The 27,439-nt window shown below is 49.1% G+C and overlaps 1 protein-coding gene across 3 annotated transcripts; it reads left to right on the forward strand.

The window, feature by feature from the left end:
* On the forward strand, window positions 1-27,356 carry LOC142048919 (scavenger receptor cysteine-rich domain-containing protein DMBT1-like). 3 transcript variants are annotated; one of them, XM_075076254.1, is made up of 15 exons: window positions 1-2,749; window positions 4,425-4,451; window positions 5,544-5,873; window positions 6,267-6,596; window positions 13,066-13,389; window positions 14,227-14,550; window positions 15,998-16,321; window positions 17,728-18,051; window positions 18,536-18,859; window positions 19,288-19,611; window positions 22,401-22,724; window positions 23,539-23,862; window positions 24,490-24,567; window positions 25,225-25,548; window positions 25,870-27,307. In XM_075076254.1, the coding sequence occupies exons 1-15, from the start codon at window positions 2,719-2,721 to the stop codon at window positions 25,878-25,880; spliced, it is 3,723 nt and encodes a 1,240-aa protein (XP_074932355.1). In that variant the 5' UTR covers window positions 1-2,718; the 3' UTR covers window positions 25,881-27,307. The 3 variants fall into 3 exon arrangements, with proteins under 3 accessions (XP_074932355.1, XP_074932354.1, XP_074932353.1); XM_075076253.1 differs by lacking the exons at window positions 1-2,749; window positions 4,425-4,451; window positions 5,544-5,873; window positions 6,267-6,596; window positions 24,490-24,567 and adding exons at window positions 10,734-10,794; window positions 10,921-11,069 and having other exon boundaries at window positions 25,870-27,356; XM_075076252.1 differs by lacking the exons at window positions 1-2,749; window positions 4,425-4,451; window positions 5,544-5,873; window positions 6,267-6,596 and adding an exon at window positions 10,834-11,069.
* The last annotated feature ends 83 nt before the right edge of the window (window positions 27,357-27,439 follow it).

The raw sequence follows: 27,439 nt of genomic DNA on the forward strand, positions 1-27,439 counted from the left end.
AAGGACCCTCATGCACAGTCAGTTGCTCCAAGCTTCCCTTCGTGGTCAAAACTACTCTTTGATCCACTTGGATCTTAAGAGAAATGAATGAAGGAATACATGAATAAATGAGACAGAAAGAGAGGAAGAGAAGAATGAAGGAGGGAAGGAAGGATGTAAGGAAGGAAGAGAGGAAGGAAGAGGGAGCAAAGGAGGGAGGAATGGAGGGGGGAAGGACAGAACTCCTGTGAATTTTAGAAGATCCAGTCTAAATTCAGTTCCTGGAAAAATATTGAGCACAAAGCCAGTACTTCTATTTGTAGCCACCTAGAAGATAACATGCAAAGTGTTATCAACAAATACGGGTTGGTTGGGATTAACTATCAAGGGAGTAATCAACTGTACAAACAAAAACCCAGAATTATTGGCCAGACTCCCCGCAAGCGGGAAGAACCTAAGGATCAGTATCAAAGCACAACAGGCCATGGCTCAACAACCTACGGTTATTGCGAAAAAAGCAAACCTCACCTGAGACTTCTGGAACCGGGGTCCTCCCACGTACAGGGAGGCTGGCCAGAAGGGAGGCAGTAACAGCTACCTAAGCATAGACAACAGGACAGAGATGGAGGTATTGAAAATGCCCTCAATGAGCAAAATTGAAAACTAGGCAAACAGATGAGAACAGTCTTCAACTGCTAAGATACAGAGGTCGTCTGTATTCTCTCGTGTGAAGAAAGGCTGAGAGAGTTGGGGTTGTTTAACCTGGAGAAGAGAAGGCTCTGGGGAGACCTTATTGCAGCCTTCCTGTACTCAAAGGGAGTTTATAAGAACGATGGGGACAAAAAGTTTGAGTAGGGCCTGTTGCAGTAGGACAAGGGGTAATGGTTTTTAAATAAAAAAGGGTAGATTCAGACTAGATATAAAGAAGAAATTTCTTATGATGAGGATGGTGAAACCCTGGCCCAGGTTGCCCCGATAGGTGGGAGATGCCCCCTCCCTGGAAACATTCAAGGTCAGGTCGGTTGGGGCTCTGAGCAACCTGATCTGGTTGAAGATGTCCCTGCTCACTGCAGGGGGTTTGGACTAGATGACCTTTAAAGGTCCCTTCCAACCCAAACTGTTCCATGAGTCTATGATGCATCTGCTCTCAGCTGAATGTGGTGCTCTCCTCCAGCACACACAGCGTTGATACTGATTTACTATGGACGTGACTTACACGTGGACTGGTGCATGCCTTTGAGAAGGCCATGGTCCTGGGTGGCCTGAGATTTGTATTTATTCAGGCCTGCTTTTCTGGCCCATCACCTTCACCTTTTGTCTGCTGGACCAGCTGTTGCAAAGAAAAGACTTGCTACCCCACCCTCATTCACCTTCCCTCTGAGTTGTCGCCCACTCCTACCCCCCATTTCTGCCAGGGATGTTCCCTCCTTGCCTGTCATCTCCAAAGTGTATCTTCACGCGCTTCCTTGTCATGGGGAAGACAAATGACATGCTGCAAGTAGTCCCTGGGTTGTACAGCTTAAGCAGAGCTGCACAAACTCTTGTCTGTCCAACGCACGCTCCCTGAGATGAAAGATATTTCTGTGTGTCTTCGGCAGTAAAGCATATTTTCTGTGTGTTCAGCTGAGCTATTTGCACCCACCTCTGTTCCTAGAGACGATGCTGAGCAATGGTCCTGTGGGCCAACCTTGCCCAGATAGCTTGTGCAAATGCAAAGAGGGGGCTGAGGATTCTGCTGAGTGGTAGAGGTGCAATACGCCTAGCATCACATCGCCTTCTTTTCAGGATATCCACCCCCTCAGCCAGTCCTGGGCCATCTTCCCCCTTAGGCATCCCCAGTAGGGACGTGTGAGCCCAACACCTCACTGCAACCGCCTCCTAGGAGTGCTTGATGATCTCTGCTGAGCATACAAGGTCTCCAAACGCATTTTCCAGATAGAGAGGTTGGCAGGAGGTAGATTCAACCCAAGGTAGCAGCAGCGTCATATCCCTGCAGCGTCATTCCCCTCCTCAGCCGTGTGCCTACCTGGGTGACTCAAGCTCACGGGGGACCTGGGAGCCCAGCTTTGCCATCCAGGGGCAGAACCTCCTGCCACTTGTACATCTAGCGCTGTCAAGACTGGGAGGAGGCCCCACACCAACCAAAAAATTAACTGGATTGTGAACACAGACAAACCTTGCAACCACATTTCACAAAGCCTTCCTGTCTCTTGGGACAAACATGGGAGGAAACCTGGGAAAAGCTTTCGCTTTTGGGAGACGCTGCTTTCAGCAGTGGGAAAAAGTTTCTTACATCTTCTTGTGCTGCACTACCAGGATGGGATCGTACCCGTTTTTGCAGCTAAGCACGGGCACTGATGCCTATTCCCGCAGCTGCCTGAAGCCAGTCTTGGAAGGCAACTTTCAAGACCCTGTCTCCCCCCATCCTTGCACTGATGGTCCAGAACTGGCTGTCCTGAGATGGCTTGTTTGCTCAGTAGATTCCTGAAACAGCCCGCTTTCACAATCCCACAGCTTACGTGATGCTCGTGGCACAAGAGTCGCTTCCTGGCAGAGGCTTGGCATTTTGTATTTGCTGAGCTCCTGCCGTGGGGCACAGAGGGAGGTTTTTGGGGTGGAGGGGAGGAGCTGTGACAAGGAGGACTTCTCAAATAGCCAGTCCCTTGGGTGCATGCCCTGCCTCCTCCCTGCCCTGCTCTCCCGTGGAGACGACAAGCGCACAGTGTTTTTGCCACCAACATGAGGTTTGTCCTCCTGGCATGTCTCTGGGGTAAGTGAGGTGGGATTTTTTTTTTCTCTTTGCTATCAGCTTGGCAACTCTTTGCCAATGGTTCTCCTCTTCCACCATTGCTTCCTCAACAGCCTGTTCGTGTCAGGTAGTCCAAGCCTCCTGCAGTGAGCAGGGACATCTTCAACCAGATCAGGTTGCTCAGAGCCCCAGCCGACCTGACCTTGAATGTTTCCAGGGATGGGGCATCTCCCACCTATCGAGGCAACCTGGGCCAGCATTTCACCATCTTCATCATAAAAAATGTCTTCCTTATATCTTCTTTGTTTGCTGTGCCTCAGGGATGAGAGGAGACCTGGTGGCAATGGGCAGGGCACTGAGCATGCTCAGTGGCTACGGGACGTGGGTAGGCACTTCAGGCTCCCAAGATGATAAGTTATCTGAATGCAGCTGGAATTTACAGAGAAGGGGGGTAACCGTTAGGCATCTCAGCCCATAAACCTTAAAAGTAGCTAATAAAATTTTTTTTTAAAAGCCGATGGGAAAAAGACTTACCTGGGCAATAATGCTAATGGTTGTCTTGGTGTCAGCAGTTCTGCTCTTGCCCAAAGCTGTTGGTCAACGCTTGGGATCTTGGCACACTGCTGCATTTAGGAGCAGAAACTGTTGTTTGTGTTGAGCTCTTCTTTGCTGTTGACCTTCTCCTGTGGGTACAAAGTCCCCTTCTCCTGAGTTTCCAGCAAAAACAGATCCTGGCAAGTTTTCCTCAGGCTTTCCCTCCCAGGGTTTGTGTGGACGTCTAGTTAATCCTCGGGGAAATCTTCTGAATGGGAATAGCCTCTTTGCACAAGTCTCCAGACACATTCCACATTGAAGACGCTTCTTTGCACAGCGTCATTAACATGCCCATAGCTGTTTGCATGCCATTTCATTGCTGCCATTAATGTCTGCAGGAGAGAGAGGGATTAATTTTGTCTGGTGTCAGCCTGAAGTTCAGAGATGGCAATGCTTCTTCATGGTCTGGCCATGACAAAAAGGAAAAAATAAAAATGCCAGGCTACTTGCAACTCATCTCATTTTCAGCTGTTTCATTCAGCAGTGTACCTCTTGCCTGGCTGTTGAGAAGAGCTGGGCGTCACATCCTTTGTCTCCAGCAGAGACACGCACCTCCAGGCCCAGTGTGACCATCTGCTCTGGACACCAGACCTACGATGAGATTGATATGCATCAGCCATGGCTGAACTCTTTCCACTGACTGGCATGGGAGCCTACATGAATCGACTCGACTCAACTCGACTCAACTCGACTCGACTCGACTAGAATAGAATAGAATAGAATAGAATAGAATAGAATAGTGTTTTAATCCAGTCCCTCTAGACAATGACTTTCAGGTGCCTATTTCTGGTTGAGAGGAATCCCAACTGCTCTGTTATGGTATTTTCACATTATCCGTGCAAACAAATTTCTGTTTTTTCCAGTAGACTTTTTTTTTAGGTTTTCTTTCTTTATCTGATCTCTTTATCAACAAAGTCCTGTGGAGATGCACTAGGATAGGCAAATCCCATTGACAGCTGGGTTTGGGAGATGGAGGGCAAAGATGGGCTCTAACGGAACTCACAGAGTCTTGTCTCTTGCCTGGCATTTCGCTGTCCTGACTCTCCATGCTCTGAAGAACTCGTGAGACTCCAGCTAACACCCTGTATTTCTTCTATTTCAGCTTCCCTTGCAGGAGTCCTACTGGCAGGTCAGTATTTGTAGTAGAGAGTGGAGCATGAGTCAGCACACACAGCTATTATAGAATGTCATGTAGAGTGATGCTATGTCTGACCTAGAGATTTAAATATGCTGCTCAGGGTCAGGAGACCTTGGTCTGAAACCTGTTTCTGTGGCCAATGATCTTCTCGCTGTAAACCACATCCTCCAGGCTCTGCCTTCTGTATGCTCTAGGAGGTGCAGCTGGTACCTGCTGGAGTTCTCTGGGCCAAAGGAACAGTACTGATCCAAAAGATTGACAAACAGCTGCTCATTTTAGCAAAGTTAAATGAGAAGTTAGGATGTCCTCAATGCGGGGGTCTGATCTCCGTGAGATGGAGGAATGCCTGGTGTCCCCTTGGCTCCATGAGCCAGTATGGAGGTGCTTCAGGGTTTCAGACCGTGGCACTTGAGAGGGTGATTTTCTCTCACTACAGCACCCCAGTCCCATGCAGAGGGACAGCAGTATCCAGAGAGATTTGGTTCTTGATATTAAGGTGGCAAACAGTGTTGTGATTGGAGGTTTGGCAACTGGAGCCAGGTTTTGAGAGGGATTGTGAGTCCTGGTGGGGTCAGAAGCAGGGACAGGACTGAGTAGGCCTTTTCCACTCCTGAGTACTGACTCAGTACTGTCTGTAGGTCCACAACAGCACCCAGCAATCACTGCCAATAGCTGAGCAAACCCAGCCCTTCCCCTGAGGAATGGGCAGAAATGCCTCCATTCTCTCCTCCCTACTTCCAGTTCTTGTAGCAGCATTGGCTGGGAGACACTGGCCTTAACTGTGGGGAATCTTAGCCAGAACCTGAACTCTGGGGTAGGTTTTGGGGGGGCTACACCTCTCCCTTTACAGCTGAAAATGAACCCTGTGATTCGTCTCTCAAAACAGACCTATGGTCCCACAAACAGCTGTTGCTTTTGGCCATTCCCAGCTCAGAACCTGGTTCCCAACCACCAAAGATTTGGGATGCTAGAATATTCTGGGGTTTTCTTCCTCCTGGTTTGGCAATAAAGACAGCCTCACTGGGGAGGAAGAGCCCTCTTTCTCAGGCCTTTCATTCACCCCGGGGTATCTGCTCTCTCCAGAAGATGTAGACACAAGCAAATTTGAGATCCGCCTGGTGGATGGTGCCAATAAGTGCTCTGGGAGAGTCGAGGTGCTTCACAAGGATGAATGGGGGACCGTCTGTGACGATCACTGGGATTTACGGGAGGCAAAGGTTGTGTGCAGGCAGCTGGGCTGTGGGACGGCGCTATCGGCCCCTCGGGAGTCTAAATACGGGGAAGGGAAAGGCCAAATCTGGCTGAGTGACGTGAGCTGCAAAGGGACAGAAGCGTCCCTCGACGAATGCAAGGCGAAGCCATGGGGCGAGAACATCTGCAACCATGTAGAAGATGCCAGCGTGGAGTGCTCAGGTAACACCCTGTCATTTTCTGATTCATGCCACATTGGCCCTTCTTCCTCAAGTAAGCCGGGGTGCAATTTCTGACCCGTTTAGAATGCCTTTGTTCAGCTCCAGCTTAATACCACACTTGACCCAGAGAAGCCGCCTCACAACTCCTGGGCCTGGAAGAACCTGCAGAATTGGGAGAAGACACAGATAATCACCTCACTCCCCTGATGGCTTCCATGCTGATATTATTTTCCCTTCAACTTTTCTTTTCAAGCAAGAAGTTAGGAAGGGAGCCTTTGACAGGCGTTTGGGGTGAGCAGAGACAGTGTTGATACGTCACGGAAGATTCTGCCTTCTCCAGGTGGTGAGGGTCAGAGACTTGTGCCAAAGCTTCTCCCTCATTTGTTTTTGGCAGGAACAGAAATACCTGAGCCAGGGCCCATCCGGCTGGTGGGAGGCCCGAACCGATGTGCTGGCAGGGTTGAGGTACTTCATGAAGACCAGTGGGGCAGTGTGTGCCATGACGACTGGGATCTAAACGATGCCCAAGTTGTGTGCAAGCAACTGGGCTGTGGGGATGCGGTGCTGGCCCCCATTGGAGCCAAGTTTGGACGGGGATTTGGCACCATCTGGCTGGATGATGTGAACTGCACAGGGGTGGAAGCTGCTCTCTCTGAGTGCCCTGCGAGGCCGTGGGGGGACCACAATTGTTACCACGGGGAAGACGCCAGTGCAATTTGTTCAGGTAATCCTCCCGTTCTTCTGCTCTTGTCAGCGACATGTTAGGGTGTCCTACAAGTCTACATGGGCACAACTTTGGATAGGCAGACAAAGAAGGAAAACATAGGCCCACTATTAAATGGAAAAGGAGAGTCAATCAGCGACGATGCAGAAAAGGCAGAGGTCCTCAACAGTTTCTTCTCCTCGGTCTTTACCAGCACTGTAGGATTCCAGGCTTTGGGAACAAAATTGCCAATTGAACCAAACACCGACCCACCATCAGTGAAGGAAGAGTTAGTGTATGAACTGCTACAGGAGCTTGACCCCCACAAATCAATGGGCCCTGACAACATCCACCCGAGGGTGTGAGAGAGCTTGCTGACATCATTGCAAGGCCACTCTCCACAATCTTTGAGAAGTCATGGAGAGCAAGGGACGTCCCAGAGGACTGGAGGAAGGCAAATGTTACCGCTATCTACAAGAAGGGCTTGAGGGAGGATCCGGGTAACTATAGGCCCATCAGCCTCACTTCAATCCCTGGGAAAGTCCTGGAATGAATCCTCCTGGGGGCCATCACAAGTCAAATGAAGCACGTGATTGGGAAAAGCCAACATTCTTCACTAAAGGCAGATCGTGCTTGACAAACCTGGTGGCCTTCTGTGACAAAGTGACTTGCCTGGTTGACATTGGGTGAATGGTGGACATTGTCTACCTGGACTTCTCCAAGGCCTTTGATACAGTCCCCCACAGCCTCTTCCTGGAGAAATTAATGTGTTATGGCCTGCTGCTCTTCAGGGAGATCTGGATAGGCTGGAAGAGTGGGCCAGCAAGAACCTTATGAAGTTCAACAAGGAGAAGTGTAAGATCATGCACCTGGGAAAACATAATCCAGGAGTGCAGCACACACTGGGATCCACCTGGCTGGAGAGCAGCTCTGTGGAAAGGGACGTGGGGGTCCTGGTAGACAGGAAGCTCAACATGAGCGAACAGTGGCTGCTGCAGCCAAGAAGGCCAACAGGATGCTGGGTTGCATCAAAAAGGGCATCGCCAGCAGAGAGAAAGAGGTCGTCATCCCGCTCTACTCAGCACTTGTCAGGCCACACCTGGAGTCCTGTGTGCAGTTCTGGTCCCCGCTGTACAAAAAGGATGTGGCCAGGCTGGGAGGGGTCCAGAGAAGGGCCACCAAGATGATCCAAGGACTGGGAAGCTGCCATACCAGGATAGGCTGGGAGAGCTGGGTTTGTTCAGCCTTGAGAAAAGGAGGCTTAGAGGGGTTCTCATCACCATGTACCAGTACTTAAGGGGCAGCTACAAAGAAGATGGAGACTCCCTTTTTACACGGAGTCACATGGAGAGGACAAGGACAAGGACAAGGGGGATGGCCACAGGTTGCTCTTGGGGAGATTCTGATTGGACACCAGAGGGAAATTTTTCACAGTGAGGACAGTCACCATTGGAATAATCTCCCCAGGGAGGTGGTTGACTTGGCCATGTTGGACACCTTTAAGAGTCGTCTGGACAGGGTGCTGGGCCATCTTGTTTAGACTGTGCTCTTCCTAGAAAGGTTGGACTAGATGATCTCTGAGGTCCCTTCCAACCTGTGATTCTGTGATTCTGTGACCTTTGTGCTGGCTCATTACCTTGATCGTAACTAATGGTTATTGTACTGTTGGTAGGTCCCATTGTTCTCATTATCCTTCTCTGCTCTTCTGGTGCTGTGGGACTGCTCCCTGTGGGCGAGGTCATTGGTTTGCCTGTGTGGTGGCTGTCCTCCGTTCTGTCTTTTCTTCCTTTGGAGAACAGCTCTGTCCTTATATACTATAATACTTATATATATACACACTATATAGTATATATACTTATATATATACACACTATATACTTATATATATACACACTATATACTTATATATATACACACTATATAGTATATATACTATATCTATATCTATATACTATATCTATATCTATATACTATCTCTGTATACTCACATACTATAGTCAAATGCCTTCACTTGCGTGCTGTGCTCTAGATGTTACATGCTCCTGAGAAGACTTTAGGAAAGAGCAATGCAGCAGACCCCCCTCCTCCTAATACAGGGAGGGGAAAGAAGCCGAGGCAGGATGCTTTCAAAAGCAGAGGAATGCAGAGCCGCTCCACTGCTTGGCCAAAGGCCTATTGTTTCTGGTAAGTGGGGACAAGGAAGTTATATTAAAGGTCAATAGGAATAGGATTGAAGAGTAAACAAGGAACTGCAAAGCCAACTGAAGTTGAAGCAAATAGTAAATAGTCGTCTCAGAATGCAAGCTGAAAGAACAATGGCTACTTGTGAAAAACGTATCTTGATAGAAAATGTGAAATACTAAGGCAGAGCAGGAAGACTAAGGGGCACCTCTGACAAAGATCTGGACATGAGGACTCAGTGGCTCCCTTCAGAGACATAGAAAGTGTTACTGATATCTTGTCCACAGCAGACCAGATCTGTTCATTGTTGCTCCTATATCTCATTGGATCTCTCCTCTTGGCTTACGGTCTCTATTCCTCTTGCAGCCCGCTCTGTTCAAAGCCTTTCTTTCCAGCTGCCAGCTCATCTGCTCAATTTTCTTCATGGCATGTGATTCAGTAAGACTCACCTCTTCACACTTTTCCTGTGCAAACACGACTCAAAATGTGCTTCCTCTTCCATCTAGGAGTCTCCCAAAATGAAGAGAGATGGAAAAATTAGGAAAGAACAAATAAATTGAAAGAGCTGAGTATCTGCTATGATCCAAAATGTTTCTGCATTCAGCCTTGGTCTGCACCACAGTTTGGCTCAAAGGTAAGAGCTACCAGGATGGCCAGGGACCTAGAGCACATGATCAACAAGGAGATGCCAAAAGAGTTTGGTTTGTTTCTTCTGAAGAAGAGAAAGAAAAGCACAATAAAATAGCAGCTTAGGATCACGTAAAGGCCAGCAGTAAAGATGACAGGCCCAAAAGCTTCTTGACAAGGGCAGGATAGATAACAAGGCAATCAGACAGGCCCTGCACCTTATATGTTCCTCATGCCTGCAAACGTTGATCTTGGACATCTTCTAGAGTCAAGGCCAATCACACCCCAGATGTCCAAACAATTATCCATAATCGGTGCCCATGAAAACTGGTCCATGGCATCGAAAACATCTTCATCAGGATGAAGCTGAGCTGGTGACTCTGTGCTTGGCCCTGCAGGTCTCAGAAAGTCTGCTTTTCCCCAGGAGTGAACCAGTGAAAAACATTTCTCTAAGGGAAGACTTAGTCCTGAAAATAAATGAACTGCAGGCTAACTTAAAGTTTTTCTGAAAACAAATGTTATTTTAATCACCAGTGTTAAATACCAGAAATGCAGGTTCACCAGTGTTATTTATCCAAGCTGGTGTTAAGCAGATTCCTCGCAAGTCATAGGTCTCCAGAGGCCATGTCTATCTTCTGCTCGCTACTTCAAATTCTTACTTGCACATGCTTTGTCCCCGTCCTGAGACAATGTCTTGCATTGCACTCTTTGATCCTGAAGTTCTCATTATTGCAAGTGGTTTACTCTGACTTTATGAATGTGACCCCACCCAGTTCCTGAAAGACCCTTCCCTACTACCACTATATGGAGACTGTGTTTCACTGTCCCCCAGTTCAGACAGGAATTAATCCACCGAGTCACTGAGGTGGGAAGGGACCTCTTCGTCCTCATCCAGTCCAGCTCCCTGCTCAAGCAGGGTCAGCTAGAGGAGGTTGTCAAGGACAATATCAAGTCAGGTGTTGGCTGTCTCCAAGGATGGAGACTCTACAACCTCTGCAGGCAACCTGTTCCTGTGTTTGAAAACCCTCACAGTAAAAAAAAAAAGAGTGTTTTCTTGTTTTCCACACACTCCCTGTTCCTAGACAGCATTTAAGAGTCAGAGGAGCAGGCAGACAGAGAGATCATTCCTGCCTTCCCCAAGAAGTCTTCCTAGGGCACCACCTGTTCGCAAGCTAGTCCTGCCAGGAGAATGGGAGCTCTAGAAGTGCCAGGAACAGTTTGCTATTTGCCAGAACAACAACAGAAGAGAAAAGATCCAGTGCTTTCTCGCAGGGGTCATTTTCCCTTGATATGTTGACGAACAGAAGAGCATGGGAGGAGGGAAGTAGCATAGGGATATACAAGGAACTGGAAGGAGGGGGCCAGCACTGGAGGGTAAAGGGGGAGAGGCCAATTAAGGGGAGGAGTCAAGGTAAGGAATATTTGCCATCTACCTCCCGTCTTGGTCCTTACTGTCTTCTCTCCCGCCTCCCCGGCCAGCCACTGACTCTTAGTCACTCCTACAAAGACAATCTTCCTGCTCTTCCCTGCCAACCAGCCCTTCAGGAGCTGGATTGTATAAGGTCTCTACTGCTACCATGGGACCACCAGGAAATCTTCCACCCAGGGATGCCTGCAGTGGGACCCTGGCTGCCTTCACTGGATCCAGGATGGAAACTGTGCTCTTCCTCTTGGCATGTCTTTGGGGTAAGTTTTCTCCTTTGCACCTGGAGAAGAGGGTTCTAGATACAGCCTGATAAATGGGACTCATGATGGACTGACCCCTCTCATATCCCCAGTCTTGGCAACGCAATGGGTTTTGTGGCTGGAATAAAGGACTGAAGATCCAGGAAGCTTAGGTTCTAACTCCTGACGCTGGGAAAGGGCTTGATGTTTCTAAGAGAAAAGAAGATGATCTAAGAGAAGTAAAGATGATCATTTGGCTTCTGAAGTTCACCTAGAGATTTAGAGGCATTAACAGTGCAAACATACAGAGGCAAACCCTGGGAACAAACAAATGCAAGCATAAAGAAAGAGCTTCCTTTGATTGATCTGTGTAATCCAGAATGTATTCCTGCTTTTCCCTCCACACTAGATTCACAGTCTGCATTGCAGCCAGGACCTAAGTGTGAATAAGTGTAGCAGACCTCCACTGCCTCCCTGTCAGAGTCAGTGCTTGATGCAGCTGCACTTATATCCTGCAAACCAGTACAATCCAATAATTTAAACTAAGAAATAGTAAGAAAATTGGAAAAGGATAAACCTGTGACAGTGATGTTGGTTTTCAACAAAACCTGGTACAAGTTGAGGCCGTTTCAGGGACTTGGAGGAAGTAAAGGCTGCGCCAGGTCTGCAAATGATCAAAGAGGATGATCTGGGAATTTAACATTCATTAGAAAAATGTCTGTGCTTTCCAACAGCATGGAAGTGTCGACCTGGCAAGCTTTAGGTGAAAAACCTCGCTCTAAAGCCTCTAATATAAGTGTGTAAATGCCGTGGGGAGCAGCACCCAGGACCAAAGAGGTAGACACAGTTTAAGCATCTGACAGGGCCTTTCTCAAGAAGGAGGGATTTTTGGCATCTTCTGCTAGGCTTAGATCCCAACAGTAGCCTGGATTTTCATTATACCCATAAAGAGAAAGAGGCCCCGCTCTATTGCAAGTCTTCCTCCCTTTTGGAGGGATGTTGATTGGAAATACCTTCTTTTCTGCACTCTATGGGAGTCCAGCTGTTCAGCATGGACAACATCACAGCTGTCAGCAGCTGGGAGGTGAATCCTACCCTATGGACTGTTGGCAGTTGCCTTAATGTAGGTGCCTGGAGCCATTTTGAGTTGCCCTAGTTTCTCAGTCCTGGACGCCAACTACTGCTTTGGAGGGTGCAGGTCTATAAATGGCACTAGAAACCTTCATTTAGGTGAACAAACTGTGCTCCACATGGCACAGGCAAGTGAGCTCTGGGTAGCAGAGTTCTGACAAGTGTTTTGGACAAGGATGTGGATATCCTAATTTGTGCCCAGAGAAGTAACCTGAAAGCTTTCTTTGATTACTTGCACAGCACAGGGAGAGTGGCAGACCTCAGGAGGAACGATCATAGTCCTGTGCATGGAGATGGGAGCTGCACAATGAAGGTGGAGAGGGATGATCTGAAACCCATGGTGCTAAAGCATCTCAGGTTGTGTGGAGGCACTTCCACAGAGACCTCCATCTTCCTAAGGGCCATAATCTGAGGTTTTCCTCTTGTCTTCCTGACTGTGTGCAGGGTATAGTCTAGGGTTTCTGTGGTGTGGAGCTGTCACACACCATGTTGGAGGGTGTGTTGGGTCTGTTCCATGGCTGGAAATGGTTGGTTCTCATCCAAGGCTTTGAAGGTCTGCCATGTCTCTGGGAGGGACATGTTCGTAGGAATCCCATGATCAGAACTGTCCTAGATGACTGAGATCTTGCAGCTGCTTATAGAGATGCAGAGATGTGTTACAGGTCCTAACACCACCCATGCAAGAAATTCACACCACTAATTAGCCAGCAAGCTTTTCTTATGATGCTCCTGCTGGAAAATAAAAAAGTAGTGATGGTTTTGGCAATCCTTCCCCAGACGAACCCAAAATGGCATTATGCACGCGAGAGCAAGTTGTTACATTCTCCACTATCAGCCAAAACCTGGCTCATGCCCATTTCCTACCTCGGCTTGTTTTGGGATTCAGGTGTTGCCGTCTCGGTTCCCATCAGACTTGTGAACGGCACAAACCGCTGTGAGGGGCGGCTCGAGGTGCTTTGGAAAGAGCAGTGGGGAACCGTCTGCGATGATAGCTGGGATCTGCCCGATGCCATGGTCGTATGCAGGCAGCTGGACTGCGGGGAAGCGCGGTCAGCCCCTGGCTTGGCTCACTTTGGCCAAGGAACTGGTCATATCTGGCTGGACGACACAAACTGCACTGGTACAGAAGCTGACCTTTCTGCCTGCGCGGCCAGACCCTGGGGACAGCATAACTGCAATCATGGAGAAGACGCAGGTGTCGTATGCTCAGGTAACTCAGGCGTACACCCCTCCCCGTGTGATGTGTGCTTCCCAGGATGCTGCGCCGTGTAGAGGGAGGTTCTTAAGCCTCTTTGCAGAATCTTATTTCTCCATCAGTGCTACCCTTAGGGCTCAGGATGGGCATGGCTGCCTCCGGTACTGACTGGTACTGTGTCTAGGACTAAGTTATCCAGCTTAGTTCTACCAGCTAAACAGTAGGTGGGTGGGGGTGGTGTTTGTGCTCATTCTGCCACTGGGGCAGAAGAGAGCTAGTGGTTTTTTTTCCCCTGGTCCTCATTATTCTTGCCTCTTATGCCATCACTATGAAGTTAATGGGCAAGGAGACTGAAGGAACCCCACCTGAATGCACATACTCTCCATGCGCATGTTTCATGGCTGAAATATGCCAAAGAATTTGGGCATTTACACGGCCTCTTTCCATACATATTTTGTAACAATACTCTCTCCTGGATGATGTGTTTCTTCTCCAGACTGGGACTGGGATGATAAATTCAATTGTGGGTCACTTCTGTGAGAACCAGTCCTAACCTGGACATCACAGCATGATGGTAATGAGTGCTGAGCTCCAGGAACTGGGTGGGGAAGGCTTGAAGGCATGCCCTACCCCCCTACATCATGGTTAACTGGGGAGTAAATCTTCATTAAGTGGTCCATGGACCCCAGGTGTTAGAAATGGCATTGGGATGTTGACAGGCTTCCCATTGACCTCTTTCACATCAGTCCTGGGCAGTGCTAGTGGATACCTCTCCTTGCCTCTAGGCAATCTTTCCATGTGCAATCCCTGATCCTGTTTTTGTTGCTGTTTTTTTTTTTTTTCTTCATGCAGAAATTGAAAAACCAGTTAAGCTGCAATTAGTGAATGGCTCAAGTCGCTGTGCTGGGAGAGTGGAGGTGCTTTATAGCCAGCAATGGGGAACTGTCTGTGATGACAACTGGGATATAATTGACGCTGAAGTTGTATGCCGGCAGCTGAGCTGCGGGTCCGCTCTATCTGCTCCTTCCTCAGCTTACTTTGGGGGAGGGCCTGACCCCATTTGGCTTGATGATGTGACCTGCAAAGGAACTGAAGCTGCCCTCTCCGACTGCAGTGCAAAACCTTGGGGCAGCCATAACTGTGTGCATGGAGAAGATGCTGGCGTTGTGTGCTCAGGTAAATCCCACTCCGCAAGACACAAGTGGGTTTTGTAGGGTATGGGGAGATGCTGGAGGTGCTGTAGGAGGCCCTGTTGCCTTTGGAGCAGCGCTGGTCCAACAACCAAGAGAACTGTAAGATAAAAAGTGATTCACACCGTTAAGCCCTAAAGAGGTCTTGTCTCTTCTTAACTAAAACCCACCGCCACATGAGCCACTCGTAAAAGGCAGTGGAGCTGCAGGAATTATCTGTAGGGCTCCCTATGCTATAGGACATGCTGTGGCTTTGGCAGCCCTGCCATCCCACCCTCGTGCCAGTAGACATAGCTCCTTCTGAAGTGCCCCAAAAACTCCTGCATTAGGACCCGAGGGAAAGGCAGGAAGATGTGCCAGGGGAGTTTAGGTTGGATATTAGGAAAAGGTTCTTCCCCCAGAGGGTGGTGGAGCCCTGGAACAGGCTCCCCAGAGAGGCGTCATGGCACCAAGCCTGGCAGTTTTCAAGAAGCCCTTGGACAACACCCTCAGTGACATGGTGTAAATTTGGGGTTGTCTGTGCAAGGACAGGAGGTGGACTTGATGATCCTTGCAGGTGCCTTCCAATTCAGGACATTCTATGAACCTAAGATTAGGCGAGGTTCTTCTCTTCACCTGCTGTGTCCCACCCAGTGTATTAGTATCAGGTCATCCCATGTAACTAGAGCTCCAAGGTTACACCTCCAAGCCTCCTTTCGTGATTCCCAGAGCCACCCACTCTTTCCCAGTTTACCAGCTGCCTGGCCGAGCAAGAGGCAGCATATGTCACAGCCAGTTTACCATTCAGCATTTGCTGGTCAGACGGTTATTACGAATATGCTGATCGCTTGGACAACACTGGAAGGAGAAGAGGTGGTTTCCGCCTGCCTTTCCTGAAACAAGGTGCTGATTAGCGCCTTTCCTCTGCAACCACGTACAGAGTTTTGCAAAGTTTGTAGGGTCTTAATACATTGCAAAATCCACATTTTGTTCATTGACTTATGGGTAAAAACAGCATTAACCTGGGCCTGAGAGGTGGATAGAGATAGACAGTATGAGTGATTTTAGCACCTTGAGGTATCTAGCACCTTCTGGTGTGGGTTAAGGGACCTGGGACATCTGTAAGGGGCAGGCAGCAAGACATACAGCAGACCCAAAACCTCTTGTGATGGCAGACAGAGTCTATAACATCCTCAAAGCACTGGACATCCATATTTAAACCAGACTGGGGCTTGCCCTCTGCCATCCCACATATATTTCAGTTTGTAAAACCCACTGTTGAGCAGCTAATGCTGTGACAGTGGAGGAAGTGCTTGTGTTGCCTCTTTATGCAATGTCTTCCCATGCAAAACTGCGAGAGATGCCATGTTCATTGCCAGGTGGAGGACAGATACACCAGACTCTGCACCGGCTACTGTCCTGATTTTGTTTTCTTTTTTTTTTTTCCCCTGTAGGCTTTGTAGCACCTGCCCCACTTCGATTAGTGGATGGATTGACCCACTGCTCTGGGAGAGTGGAGGTGTTTTATGGCCAGCGCTGGGGAACTGTGTGTGATGATGAGTGGGACTTGGTCGAGGCAGAAGTGGTGTGCAGGCAGCTGGGCTGTGGGAAGGCCTTGTCGGCAACCCGTGAAGCTTACTTTGGGCAAGGGTCTGGCCCCATTTGGCTTGATGATGTCAACTGCACAGGGACAGAAGCTGCTCTCTCCCAGTGCAGAGCCAATCCTTGGGGAAGCCATAACTGCAAGCACAGAGAAGACGCTGGTGTGGTTTGTACAGGTACCCATCACTCATGGCATGTCATGGGAGAAGGTGTTTGTGGGTGATCCTTCCAGGCAGATATGGAGGCTCAGGTCCTTCAGCACAAATATCTCTTCCAAAGAAAGTGACACAGAGCGCTTCAAAAGCACTTCGGAAGGTGCATCTAAACCTATAGACAATTCTGACCTCTCTGTTCTCATTTAAGTTTTTTTCATGGATTGCTTCTGGAGGCCAGTTTGCTACAGCAGAGAGAGGAAACACTCATTTTGGGGTGTTTTCTCAGCTCAGCTACTCTTCAACACAATAATTTTGCACTTCTTATAGTGCAACAGTATATAGCATAACATGTGGAGTAGGAGGGATCTTCTGGCTGATTAAGTCAGCTACTGCCCAGTCCATCCATGGGTGACAGCTCTGGGTCTCAAACTCTACCATTCTTCTTTCTCTTGGTCCTCTGCCTTCATACAGATTCACGAAAATGCGTCTGTCAGGAATGCCTGTAGGTCTTCCAGTCCACTGCTCTACCCAGCCAGTCCTGGGCAGTTCCCATCAGCTGCTGCATAGTCTGAGCAGGAGGTATATATCTCAGACCGTAGATGTGAAAAATGCTGATGTTAAATCAACAGTGTGGGTTGACTTCATATCTGTGAAGGAAACAGCCACCTCTAGTGAGATTTGTCTGGCCTGTATCATGGTCCCCAGCACCAGATACTTGATGTTCACCAACACCAGAGCTAGAAAACATCAACATCTGATACTAGATGTCAGTCAACTCCTTCTGCTTTACCAAAATTCTGATCACAGATGCTAAGGCTCCTTCACACAGCCCAGACCATAAGGCCACCCCATGCACCTGCACCAGTGTTTGTCCACAGGTCCCTGTCCCTTCCCACCTGAGATGGCCAGCCCAGCGCTACTCCCACTAGTCCAGTCCACCACAACAACACGCTGCAGGCATACTGTCATGTCATCCTCTGGTGAGATAAAGGTTCAAACAGAGCTGGCTGATTGTAGAAGGTACTAGTCAACAAGAGAGGTCAGCTGGAGACCACTGCCTAAGGGACTGAAATTCAGGCAAAGGTCTGCTGAGCTGATGAAAAAGCAAGCGATCACAGAATCACAGAATCGCAGGTTGGAAGGGACCTCAGGGATCAACTAGGACAACCTTTCCAGGTAAGAGCACGGTCTAGACAAGGTGGCCCAACACCCTGTCCAGCTGAGTCTTAAAGAGTGTCCAATGTGGCAGGGCCAACCGCTTCCCTGGGGAGATTATTCCAATGGTTGACTGTCCTCACTGTGAAAATGTCTGCCTATGCCAATGTCTGTCCTGATGCAATCCAGAAGGGAGCAGCACAGTGCTCTACCCTGCCAGCACAGACCAAAATACAACAGAGAACTGAGGTCTGCATTATTTCTCAACATAGGATTTGGTGAGCTGCTTCCAGTCCGGCTGGTGAATGGATCGAATTTCTGCTCTGGGAGAGTCGAGGTGTTCCATGAACAGCAGTGGGGGACCGTCTGTGATGACAGCTGGGATCTGACAGATGCTCAAGTGGTGTGCAGCTATCTGGGCTGTGGGACAGCGGTCTCAGCCCCAGGTTCTGCTCGGTTTGGGAAAGGAACTGGAAAGATTTGGCTGGATGATGTGAACTGTGAAGGGGATGAAACCATCCTGACTGAGTGCCGGGCCAAACCCTGGGGGGACCACAACTGTAACCATGGAGAGGATGCTGGTGTGGTCTGCTCAGGTACAACTAATGCATGTCATGAAATGTGGGGTAGGAGGGATGGCCTGTATATGTAGGAAGGGTGCCAATGGCCCTGGACCTCCTGTGGGGACTAGGGTGCTGCCAACTTTGTTGGCCAGTCCCGATAGCCAGGCTTGTAGAGGCTCCCAAGTGGGCACTCAGCACTCTCAAATGCACTCTTTCCACCAGTGCTCTCTTCCCTCCTCCCCGTTTCGGTGCTCTGCTGTTAGGGAAGCAACCTGGGTGCTCATCTAGGGTCACTCTGCAAGTAATTGAGTGATTTATTTATTTATTGCACAAGCTCCAGCCAAGGATGTGGGATAGAGCTGTGAGGTCATAGGCATCTAGTGCCACTTTACAAATCATGGACTCGAGCCCTGTTGGCCTCCAGACCCCTGCAAGGAGGGTCTTTTGCCCTCGCCACAGAGCTCTGAGGCATGCAAAGCTCCTCAAACACTTTGCAATTGTGTTTTGTTTGGTCCAGGTGGCGTGGAACCAGCTCCCATCCGGCTCGTGAATGGTTCGAGTCGTTGTGCTGGCAGAATCGAGGTGTTTCATGAGCAGCAGTGGGGAACCGTGTGTGATGACGGCTGGGATACAGCTGAAGCCAGCGTGGTGTGCAGGCAGCTGGGCTGCGGGGCAGCGCTGTCAGCCCCTGGTTCAGCTCATTTTGGGCAAGGGCCTGACCCCATCTGGCTGGACGATGTGAATTGCTCAGGGACCGAAAGTGCCCTCTCTGAGTGTAAGGCCCAGTCTTGGGGGTCCCATAACTGCAAGCATGGAGAAGACGCTGGTGTGGTGTGCTCAGGTAACCTCGCTCTGTGTCCATCTGCATGACGGGGAACTCTTTCTATTGCCAAGAGGGGTATTCACGTAGCACCTCAGCAGCAGGATCTGTCTTGAAGTGTCCTGAATCTGGATTGTGTACTCTCTTTCACCATAGTGGAAGCTTGTTACAAATTCCTCTCTTATTTTTGGCATGCATGTAGCTGTTTCTGTGAACAGAAGCGGTGTGCTTTCCTTGCCTGGGATTTCTAACTTACATTCTGGAGAATACAGTACGCTGTCTATTTTCCACTCATCTCTGAAGACAAGAGCGGGGGAAGATATCCCAACATTATGCAACTGGATAAATGCATCCTGGATGTCATTAGGCTCACATACATTTTGTTTTCTTTCTTTTAATCACGCAAATGGCAACCTAATGTCTAACCCTGCCCTTGTTTTTTTCTTCAGATGTACCAAGAATAGCTCCAGTGCGGTTAATGAATGGACCAAACCGTTGCAGTGGGAGAGTTGAAGTCTTTTATGGCCAGCAGTGGGGAACAGTATGTGATGACTACTGGGATATAAGCAATGCTGAAGTTGTTTGCCGACAGCTGGGCTGTGGGAGAGCACTGTCCTCTCTGGCCTCTGCTTATTTTGGAGAAGGATCTGGCCCTATCTGGCTGGATGATGTGAACTGCACAGGGACGGAAACCGCCCTCTCCAAATGTGAGACCGCTCTATGGGGAGTCCATAACTGCAGGCACGGAGAAGATGCTGGTGTTGTGTGCTTGGGTAAGTCTCATCGGTGTCAACAGCTGCTTGACTTCTGGGGTACACGGAAGGGTGTTTGAAATGCCACAGGGCAGGGTACCCTCTTCCCCTCTTATGACTCTAAAACTGTAGTACCATGCAGAGAAAGTGCTTCAGACAGGAATGGGGGTAAATAATCTGTGTTCCCCTCTCCTTCCCATCCAAAAGCCAATCATGGCATTGTGATGCTGTGGTCCAGCCTGCTGCTGGCTGTGCAGAACAATTTAAATTTGGGACCCTTTCCCACGTCAGTTACTAGTAAACCTGGTGGCATTGCCAGATGGCTGTGATTCACCCTGTTACAGAGGGTGTAGAGTCACTTGGATCTACTGCTGCAGCCACTAACAATCCCAATGAACATATCACACTTGAAAGTCACAATACATCCTCCAATTTCCCCTCTCTTTTCTCTTCTGGACAAGAATACTAAAAAAACTTGCAGAAGTACACTTGATCTACCTCTCCTCCACCCTCACTTGCTAGAACCATCTTCATGAGACCTTTTTTCACCAATGTTTTTCCAGTGTCTTCTCTGAAACCTCCACAGCCAAGACACATTTACTCAAAGTGTTGCAGCACTGCACTGTGTTGCCACTAGCAGGAAACCCTGAGCTCACTGTCATTACCCGGAATTTATTCTACAGCCTCTTGTCTCTTTGCAGTGCCCATTACTACCATATATTCTTTGCAGCTACTATACTGTTATGTTCCTTTGCCATTTCCTCAGTGTCTTCCCATTTCCCTCTTGAGAAACATTTTAAAGCTTCTTCTCGTTCCTGTCATTCTTCTCAGGTTTCTCCTTAACCTTTGGGCATATTTCTTTCAGTCTGTTAGGCCAGCTGAGGCTTTGCCAGTGCTGAGTAGCACTGAAGGCTTGGTTTGCATAACTTGTAGCCAGCCCTCCCACTTACACACATCCGTGCCTTTCTCAGAACAGCATCACACTGTAGAGTGTCACTCAATCCTTCTTCTTTCTTCTTCACCCTCTATATGATCATTTTACCTCTCTCGCAGACGACTGGAATGTACCTCACTTGAAAGGGAGAAGCAGAAATATGTTTTATTGAGGTAAAATAGCAATTTGACAGAGTTCAGTAAGTTTGATGGAATTTAGCAAAGTTTAGCAGTAATTTTACAAGGTCCATTAAGTTTGCTGGCAAGGTTCACCTTATTAATTACTGCATGGAAGAGGCATACAAAGGAAAATTGAGTTAGAATGATTCACACAGAGACTGGAAAGGCAAAGACTAAGGAGGACCCACTCATTGGGTCACGATGCTCAGAGTGGCCCCCTTGCTTTCCAGACTCCTTATGGAGCCTAGGTGCCGCTGGGTCCAACCTTAGTCTCAGACTTGGACAACAGTTTATGTCTAATGGAAATAGCCATACAAAGTTTACAATAATATTGAGCAGCTACACGGATTAGTAATGTTTCGTTAGTATTAATTCAGCATGCTATCAGTTACTTACAGAGGATCTGTTGCAGGTAAGGGATCTCTCCACGTTGGGTAAGGAAGGATCTCTTAATCTCAGGTACGGAATCTCTAACCTTGAGGGGTCCCTGCTCAAGGGGAGAGGCACCTGGCATACCGCCCAGCCACAGTTCGGGGACAGCTCAAACTGGGCCGACCCTGATGGTAATATTTGTAGAGTGAAGTAGTTGGCTGATAGTCAAGAGCATAGGCAAGACAGAAGACTCTGTTTCAGCTCTGCTATCCTCTTCTGCACTTTGGTTCTCTTCCATTTTGGGGTTTTGAAACCACTGCTTGAAATATCTTTGTCAAGACACCTTCACTTCCTTGTACGTGAGACGGGCTTTCCAGCTTGCAGGTTCACTGCAAGGGCAAGGCCTGTTGCTCCTTAGTCAGCTGAACCAAAGCACGGCTCAGAGTCAGGTGTATCCATCACAGCCTCTCAGAGGTGTGAACTTTTGCCTTGCCCTTGCAGGAAGTAAACTGTTTTCCTCTGGTTACTTGCCCTCATCTTGAGAACACCCTGCAGATTCAGTGACTAAACACAGATGCCTGTCTCTGAATTAAACATCCTCCTGTCCATTTGCAGCCACCAAGGACTGAGTCAGTGTGGTCCATGGCAGGATTTGGCCCATCCTCATGCAGATCCCTAATGCAGATTAAAGAAGTTGCACCCCAACAGCACTCATTTCCTTCCGTTGACTACAAAGGGTAGTGAGGATCCTCAGCAGAGCTGTAAAAGTGCGGCTCAGGTGCCTAAACACAGGTAGCTAGTGTCATCTGAGATGTCCCACTATATCTCACCCAGTCTCTAATTGCAGATCCAGAAGGGCACCAATCTCCCTTGCATCCCACATCAGGTCTGCTAACTCCACTGGGTTGTCTGGGATTCTCTGGGCATCTCAGATGGCCCCAGGTACCAACGCTGAGGAGAGCCAATCAGCCCCTGGAAATTTATGATGAAGGGCTCCAAGTCTAGCTGAGAGGAATCATACTCCAGTTTTCTCACTCTCCTCCTGAAGAGTATTTTTCTTGCTAAAGGCCTTTTCCTTGATCAGGAAAGTTACTTGCATTTGCTGTCTGGGCACAGGTACATCTTTCTAGTCAAAGACAGAGGGGGAAAGAAGCCCTCAGTCTTGGACAGCACCTTGCCTTGACCTTTGGGAAAACAACCGTGCTGAACTTTCTTGTCCCTGTAGGTCATACTAAGCCAACAGGTACACGCTGCGTTTGCCGATGTGGCTAGCAGGAACATGCTTGCCAGAATAAAACTTACCTGCTCTTACCTTTTTGGTTCAGGTATTCCAGAACCCGCCCCGATCCGGCTGGTGAATGGATCGAATTTCTGCTCTGGGAGAGTCGAGGTGTTCCACGAACAGCAGTGGGGGACCGTCTGTGATGACAACTGGGATCTGACAGATGCTCAGGTGGTGTGCAGGCACCTGGGCTGTGGGACAGCGGTCTCAGCCCCTGGCTCTGCTCGGTTTGGGAAAGGAACCGGAAAGATTTGGCTGGATGATGTGAACTGTGCAGGGGATGAAACTGCCCTCACTGATTGCCGGGCACAGTCCTGGGGAGACCACAACTGTAACCACGGAGAAGATGCTGGTGTGGTCTGCTCAGGTACTGTTTTGTCACGTGATGGGTGGGTGCAATGGGGGCTATGTTTCAGGAAGAGTTGCCTGTGGCCCTGTGGGGACATGTTTTACCATGAGGTTGCTTTTAGATGAGATACAGAAGGAGTGAATCCAGTGCTGTTTTAGATTTCTCAGGGGACCCAAGACACCTGCACAGCACTGGGGAATATGAAGGAGGACCCGGTGCTCCTCTGGAGCAGCAGCTGGAAACCAGGCGGAATAAATTGGCTCCCATAATGGGCATGTGTAATTAGGTATCTAAAATCCCATCTGCAGTATGAGCCATGCGGGGAGAAGTCAGGCCCAAGCACTGTGGGGTGATGGCTGGGAGGGTTGTGTTGAGTAATGAGATAAAGGGCACTCTCCACTCTAAATCTCAGCGGCACAGCATCATGACAGAGAGATCTGTGCCACGGTGGCTGGGGAATATTCCTCGGAAGGTGATTTGGTGAGGAAAACCAAAGGGGACAGGCTGTTCTGGCCATCCTTGACCCATGCAGAAAATGGCAGTGTTCTGTAGCCAGTGGTGGCATCTGCATCTCCCCCCTCCCCTGGGGGCCTGAGCCAAGAGTCCAGGCCCTGACTTCAGCTCCTTGAAGCTCTCTCCAGTAGGAATCCGCTGCAGGTACAAATTGGCTCTTCCCGGTAGCAAAGCTCACATGCTTGGCTGATCAACCTCCATCTCCACAACTGTTGTTGGCCTCCAGACCCCTGCAAGGAGGGTCTTTTGCCCTCGCCACAGAGCTCTGAGGCATGCAAAGCTCCTCAAACACTTTGCAATTGTGTTTTGTTTGGTCCAGGTGGCGTGGAACCAGCTCCCATCCGGCTCGTGAATGGTTCGAGTCGTTGTGCTGGCAGAATCGAGGTGTTTCATGAGCAGCAGTGGGGAACCGTGTGTGATGACGGCTGGGATACAGCTGAAGCCAGCGTGGTGTGCAGGCAGCTGGGCTGCGGGGCAGCGCTGTCAGCCCCTGGTTCAGCTCATTTTGGGCAAGGGCCTGACCCCATCTGGCTGGACGATGTGAATTGCTCAGGGACCGAAAGTGCCCTCTCTGAGTGTAAGGCCCAGTCTTGGGGGTCCCATAACTGCAAGCATGGAGAAGACGCTGGTGTGGTGTGCTCAGGTAACCTCGCTCTGTGTCTCAGTCTCAATGGTGTTGGAGAACATGGAGGAAAGGTTTTCATCCTCGGTGGAAGCTCTTCTCTGAGCTCATGCTGCTCCTAGTGTATGCTATTAATCATAAACCCATTCTTGTGTAATTTATGCAATGCTCATGGCCCTGGCCGTGGTCAGCAGTCACCACTGGAAGCTGATCCAGAATTATGGAGTTACCATCAGCAAGCCCCACACTGATAGCTGTACCAAGGCTTATATCCCATACCTAGGCTCCTGAAGGCTCCAAGACTTTTCCAGGGCCAGACAGGTCCCATAGATATCCCATTCCTGCTGAGGTATAGGCTTGTGGTGTCATATAGACAGAATCACCTCTGAGCCTGCACTTTTACATGAAGATCACAGGTAAAACTGGGCAGTGTTGTCAGCATGTCTTGGCCTCTGGCTGATTGGGAAGTCCATTTCATTCTACCATGTGAAGCAGTAAAATGTCTCATTCCAGGATTCACAGAGAATTTTAGAAACCTAAAACCACTGAATGAGTCTTTACAGTGCTTGTCTCTAAGTGCTTTTCCAGTTTTCTCTTCAGGGTCTCTTGCAGTCTGAAATCCTGAAGAAACCTCTTGTTTTGTTAAAGCAATTGGGAGGCTCATAGGACAATTCAGGTTGAAGGGACCACAGGAGGTCTTGACACCAGTCTCCTGCTCAAAGCAAGGTCAGCTATGAGGTCAGACCAGCAGACTTTTATCCAGGCTTAAAAATCCAGTCTAAAGAGTCTTTCAGAGCAATCCTACACAATCCCAATATTTTCTTTAAAATCAGGCATCCCATTTGCTCAACTTTTAGCCATTCTTCTCTACATTTCTGAGATGTCAGAGCGAGAAGCTAGCAGAGCTTTCCTGGAGGCCCTCATTCCTTCCACAAAGAGCTTTGGGAAACTTCAGGAGAACTCAGTGCTCTTTCAAGAGGAGTCCTCTCCCCTACCATGAACATAGCAAAGTATGCACCCGCAGCTGGCGGGCACTGGCCAGTCTGTTCACAGGGCTCCCGTGTCACCGTAGCATTGGCAGTGATTCAAACAAACCATCTGAAACATGTGTACTTGGAAGGGATATATTAGCATGTCTTGCTGGCTAGGAGACTGAAATACCACTCCCAGTCGTAACTGGCACTTTTCTGCCAGTCTGCGGGCAGTGCAGAGCCACACAGACCTTGGGGTAACCCTGAATGGACACCCAAAGTGTCCTCTTTAGCCCTCTGTTTTTCATCCATGGGACACCCTGCTTGGCACTCGTCCTCTACAATGTGTCAGCAAGGTTCCGGTGCAGTGTCTTTGGTTGCATTTATCTCTCTTTGGTTGCTTTTCATGCAGGTATTCCAGAAGTGCCTCCTCTCCGGCTGGTGAATGGCCCGACTCGTTGTGCCGGGAGAGTTGAGGTGCTGCATGGCCAGCAGTGGGGGACGATCTGCGACGACAGCTGGGACTTGAGCGATGCTGCAGTGGTGTGCAAGCAGCTGGGCTGTGGGATTGCCATGTCCGCCCCAGGTTCAGCTTATTTTGGGCAAGGTGTTGGCCGTATCTGGTTGGATGATGTGAAATGCTCCGGTAGAGAATCAACCCTCTCCAAGTGTGCGGCAAGGCCCTGGGGAGTCCATAACTGTAATCACGGAGAAGATGCAGGCATCATATGCTCAGGTAACCTTCATCCGTGTCCTGTCCTACCAGGCATTAGTTGATACTAAGCTTCCAGGTTGGATGTTGGGGCTGGTGGCTCTTTGTCCTTTCCCGGTCTAACCTTCTTGTCTTAGACAAGTACCATGGGGTGATGTTGGAGGCATGGAGTTGGAGCTTGGTGTTTTGACGGATGATTCCCACCTCTTCATATGGCAGCACATTTTTCCTATTTGCATTTTTCAAGTAGCACTAAATATTATATGCACACTAGTAACTTTCAGTGGCTTGTCAGGCTAAATCAAGCTGCTTTTACAGGTCTGGATTGTATACATTTCCTTCCAGGTGGGATCTAAACCTCACAGATGTTCCAGAGTGCAGAAGACAGATGAGATTGCCAGCCAACATGACTACGACATTCACTTAAACTAAACAAAAGTGATTTCTGAAGTCTAAAGAGCATGCAGTTCACAGAATCACAGAATGGTGGGGTTGGAAGGGACACCCAGCGCATGGGGCACAGGACTGTGTCCAGGCGGGGTTTGAATATTTCCAGGGAAGGGACTCCACAGCCTCTCTGGGCAGTCTGTGCCACTGCTCTGGCACCCACACAGTAAAGAAGATTTTTCTCATGTTCAGATGGAACTTTCTGTGCTTCAATTTGTGCCCGTTGCCCCTTGGCCTGTCGTTGGGCACCACTGAAAAGAGTCGGGCCCATCCTCTTGACACCCACCCTTCAGATACTTATAAGTTTTGATGAGATCCCCCCTCAGTCTTCTTTTCTCCAGGCTGAACAAAGCCAGGTCTCTCAGCCTTTCCTCATAAGGGAGATGCTCCCGTCCCCTGAGCATCTTGGTGGCTCTCTGCTGGACTCTCTCCCGTAAGTCCCTAGCTTTCTTGAACTGGGGAGCCCAGAACTGGATACAGCACTCCAGATGTGGCCTCACTGGAGTGGAGCAAAGCTGGAGGACAACCTCCCTTGACCTGTTGGCCACACTCCTTTTAATGCACCCTAGGATACCATTGGCCTTGGCCACAAGGGCACAGTGCTGCCTTGCGGTCCCCTTGCTGCCCACCAGCACTCCCAGAGCTGAGCCCTGACGTTCAGCCAGTAGCAAACAACTGAGACTCAGATCTGTCACACTCAAATGCAAACGCCCAACTGACGTGCCCAAATCAGAGGCATCTTTGCCCTGGGAACCTATTCAGTTAATGAAGAGAGAGAGGCACTTTTAAGGGGCAAGAGACCCCAGCTACCCTCTGAATCCCCTCAGATGACTCTCACTGCTGGCTGTAGAATCAGCTTTGGGTGATGTTGCGTCTAATTTGGGTGCCTCTGGGGATGCCTGCAAATGGTCCCACTGGCCACAATCCCTGCCACAAGGCAAGCTTCCAGGCATCTTCTCTCAGGGTTGGAGGGAATATTTGGAGAACGGTGTTGGGCACCTGAAGTCACCTTGAATCCTTGCAACATCTCACATTAGCGTGCCTTCCCTGCCCAGTGGGTCATATGCTACCCATGCCAGTTCATCCTCTCCTGCTGATATTGCCTCTAACCCATAGAAGTTGTCTTGTGCTGACAGTCAGGATACAGTATATAAACATTTGTCTCTTTCTGTATGGGCTTGGACAGCCTTGGGTAGCTTCCCCCATGCATTCAGTTACTGCAATGAAGTCCTCACATAGCTTGCCCTCTCATAAGTAAGACAAACTGAACCTTGTGGCCCTCTGAGACACTCCCTAAAAGCCTTAAACCATTTCTGTGCCTCTTCTCACCTTCTCTAAAAAAAAAAACAACCACAAAACAAACAAAAAAAGTAGACACGTACCTGAACTTCCTGTTCCTGTGAGCCTGTGTAATGCTCTGTGTTGTGGTCAGATCATCAGATCACCGCCAGCTTCACCTCACATCCGC

This window comes from Phalacrocorax aristotelis, chromosome 29 (genome assembly GCF_949628215.1).
Source record: "Phalacrocorax aristotelis chromosome 29, bGulAri2.1, whole genome shotgun sequence".
NCBI classification, from domain to species: domain Eukaryota; kingdom Metazoa; phylum Chordata; class Aves; order Suliformes; family Phalacrocoracidae; genus Phalacrocorax; species Phalacrocorax aristotelis.

Coding starts and splice junctions, on each gene's coding strand:
- LOC142048919 (XM_075076254.1), top strand. CDS start 2,719: ATGAGGTTTGTCCTCCTGGCATGTCTCTGGG. Junction 4,452..5,543: donor TGCAGGAGTCCTACTGGCAG/GTCAGTATTTGT, acceptor TGCTCTCTCCAG/AAGATGTAGACACAAGCAAA. Junction 18,052..18,535: donor TGCTGGTGTGGTCTGCTCAG/GTACAACTAATG, acceptor TGTTTGGTCCAG/GTGGCGTGGAACCAGCTCCC.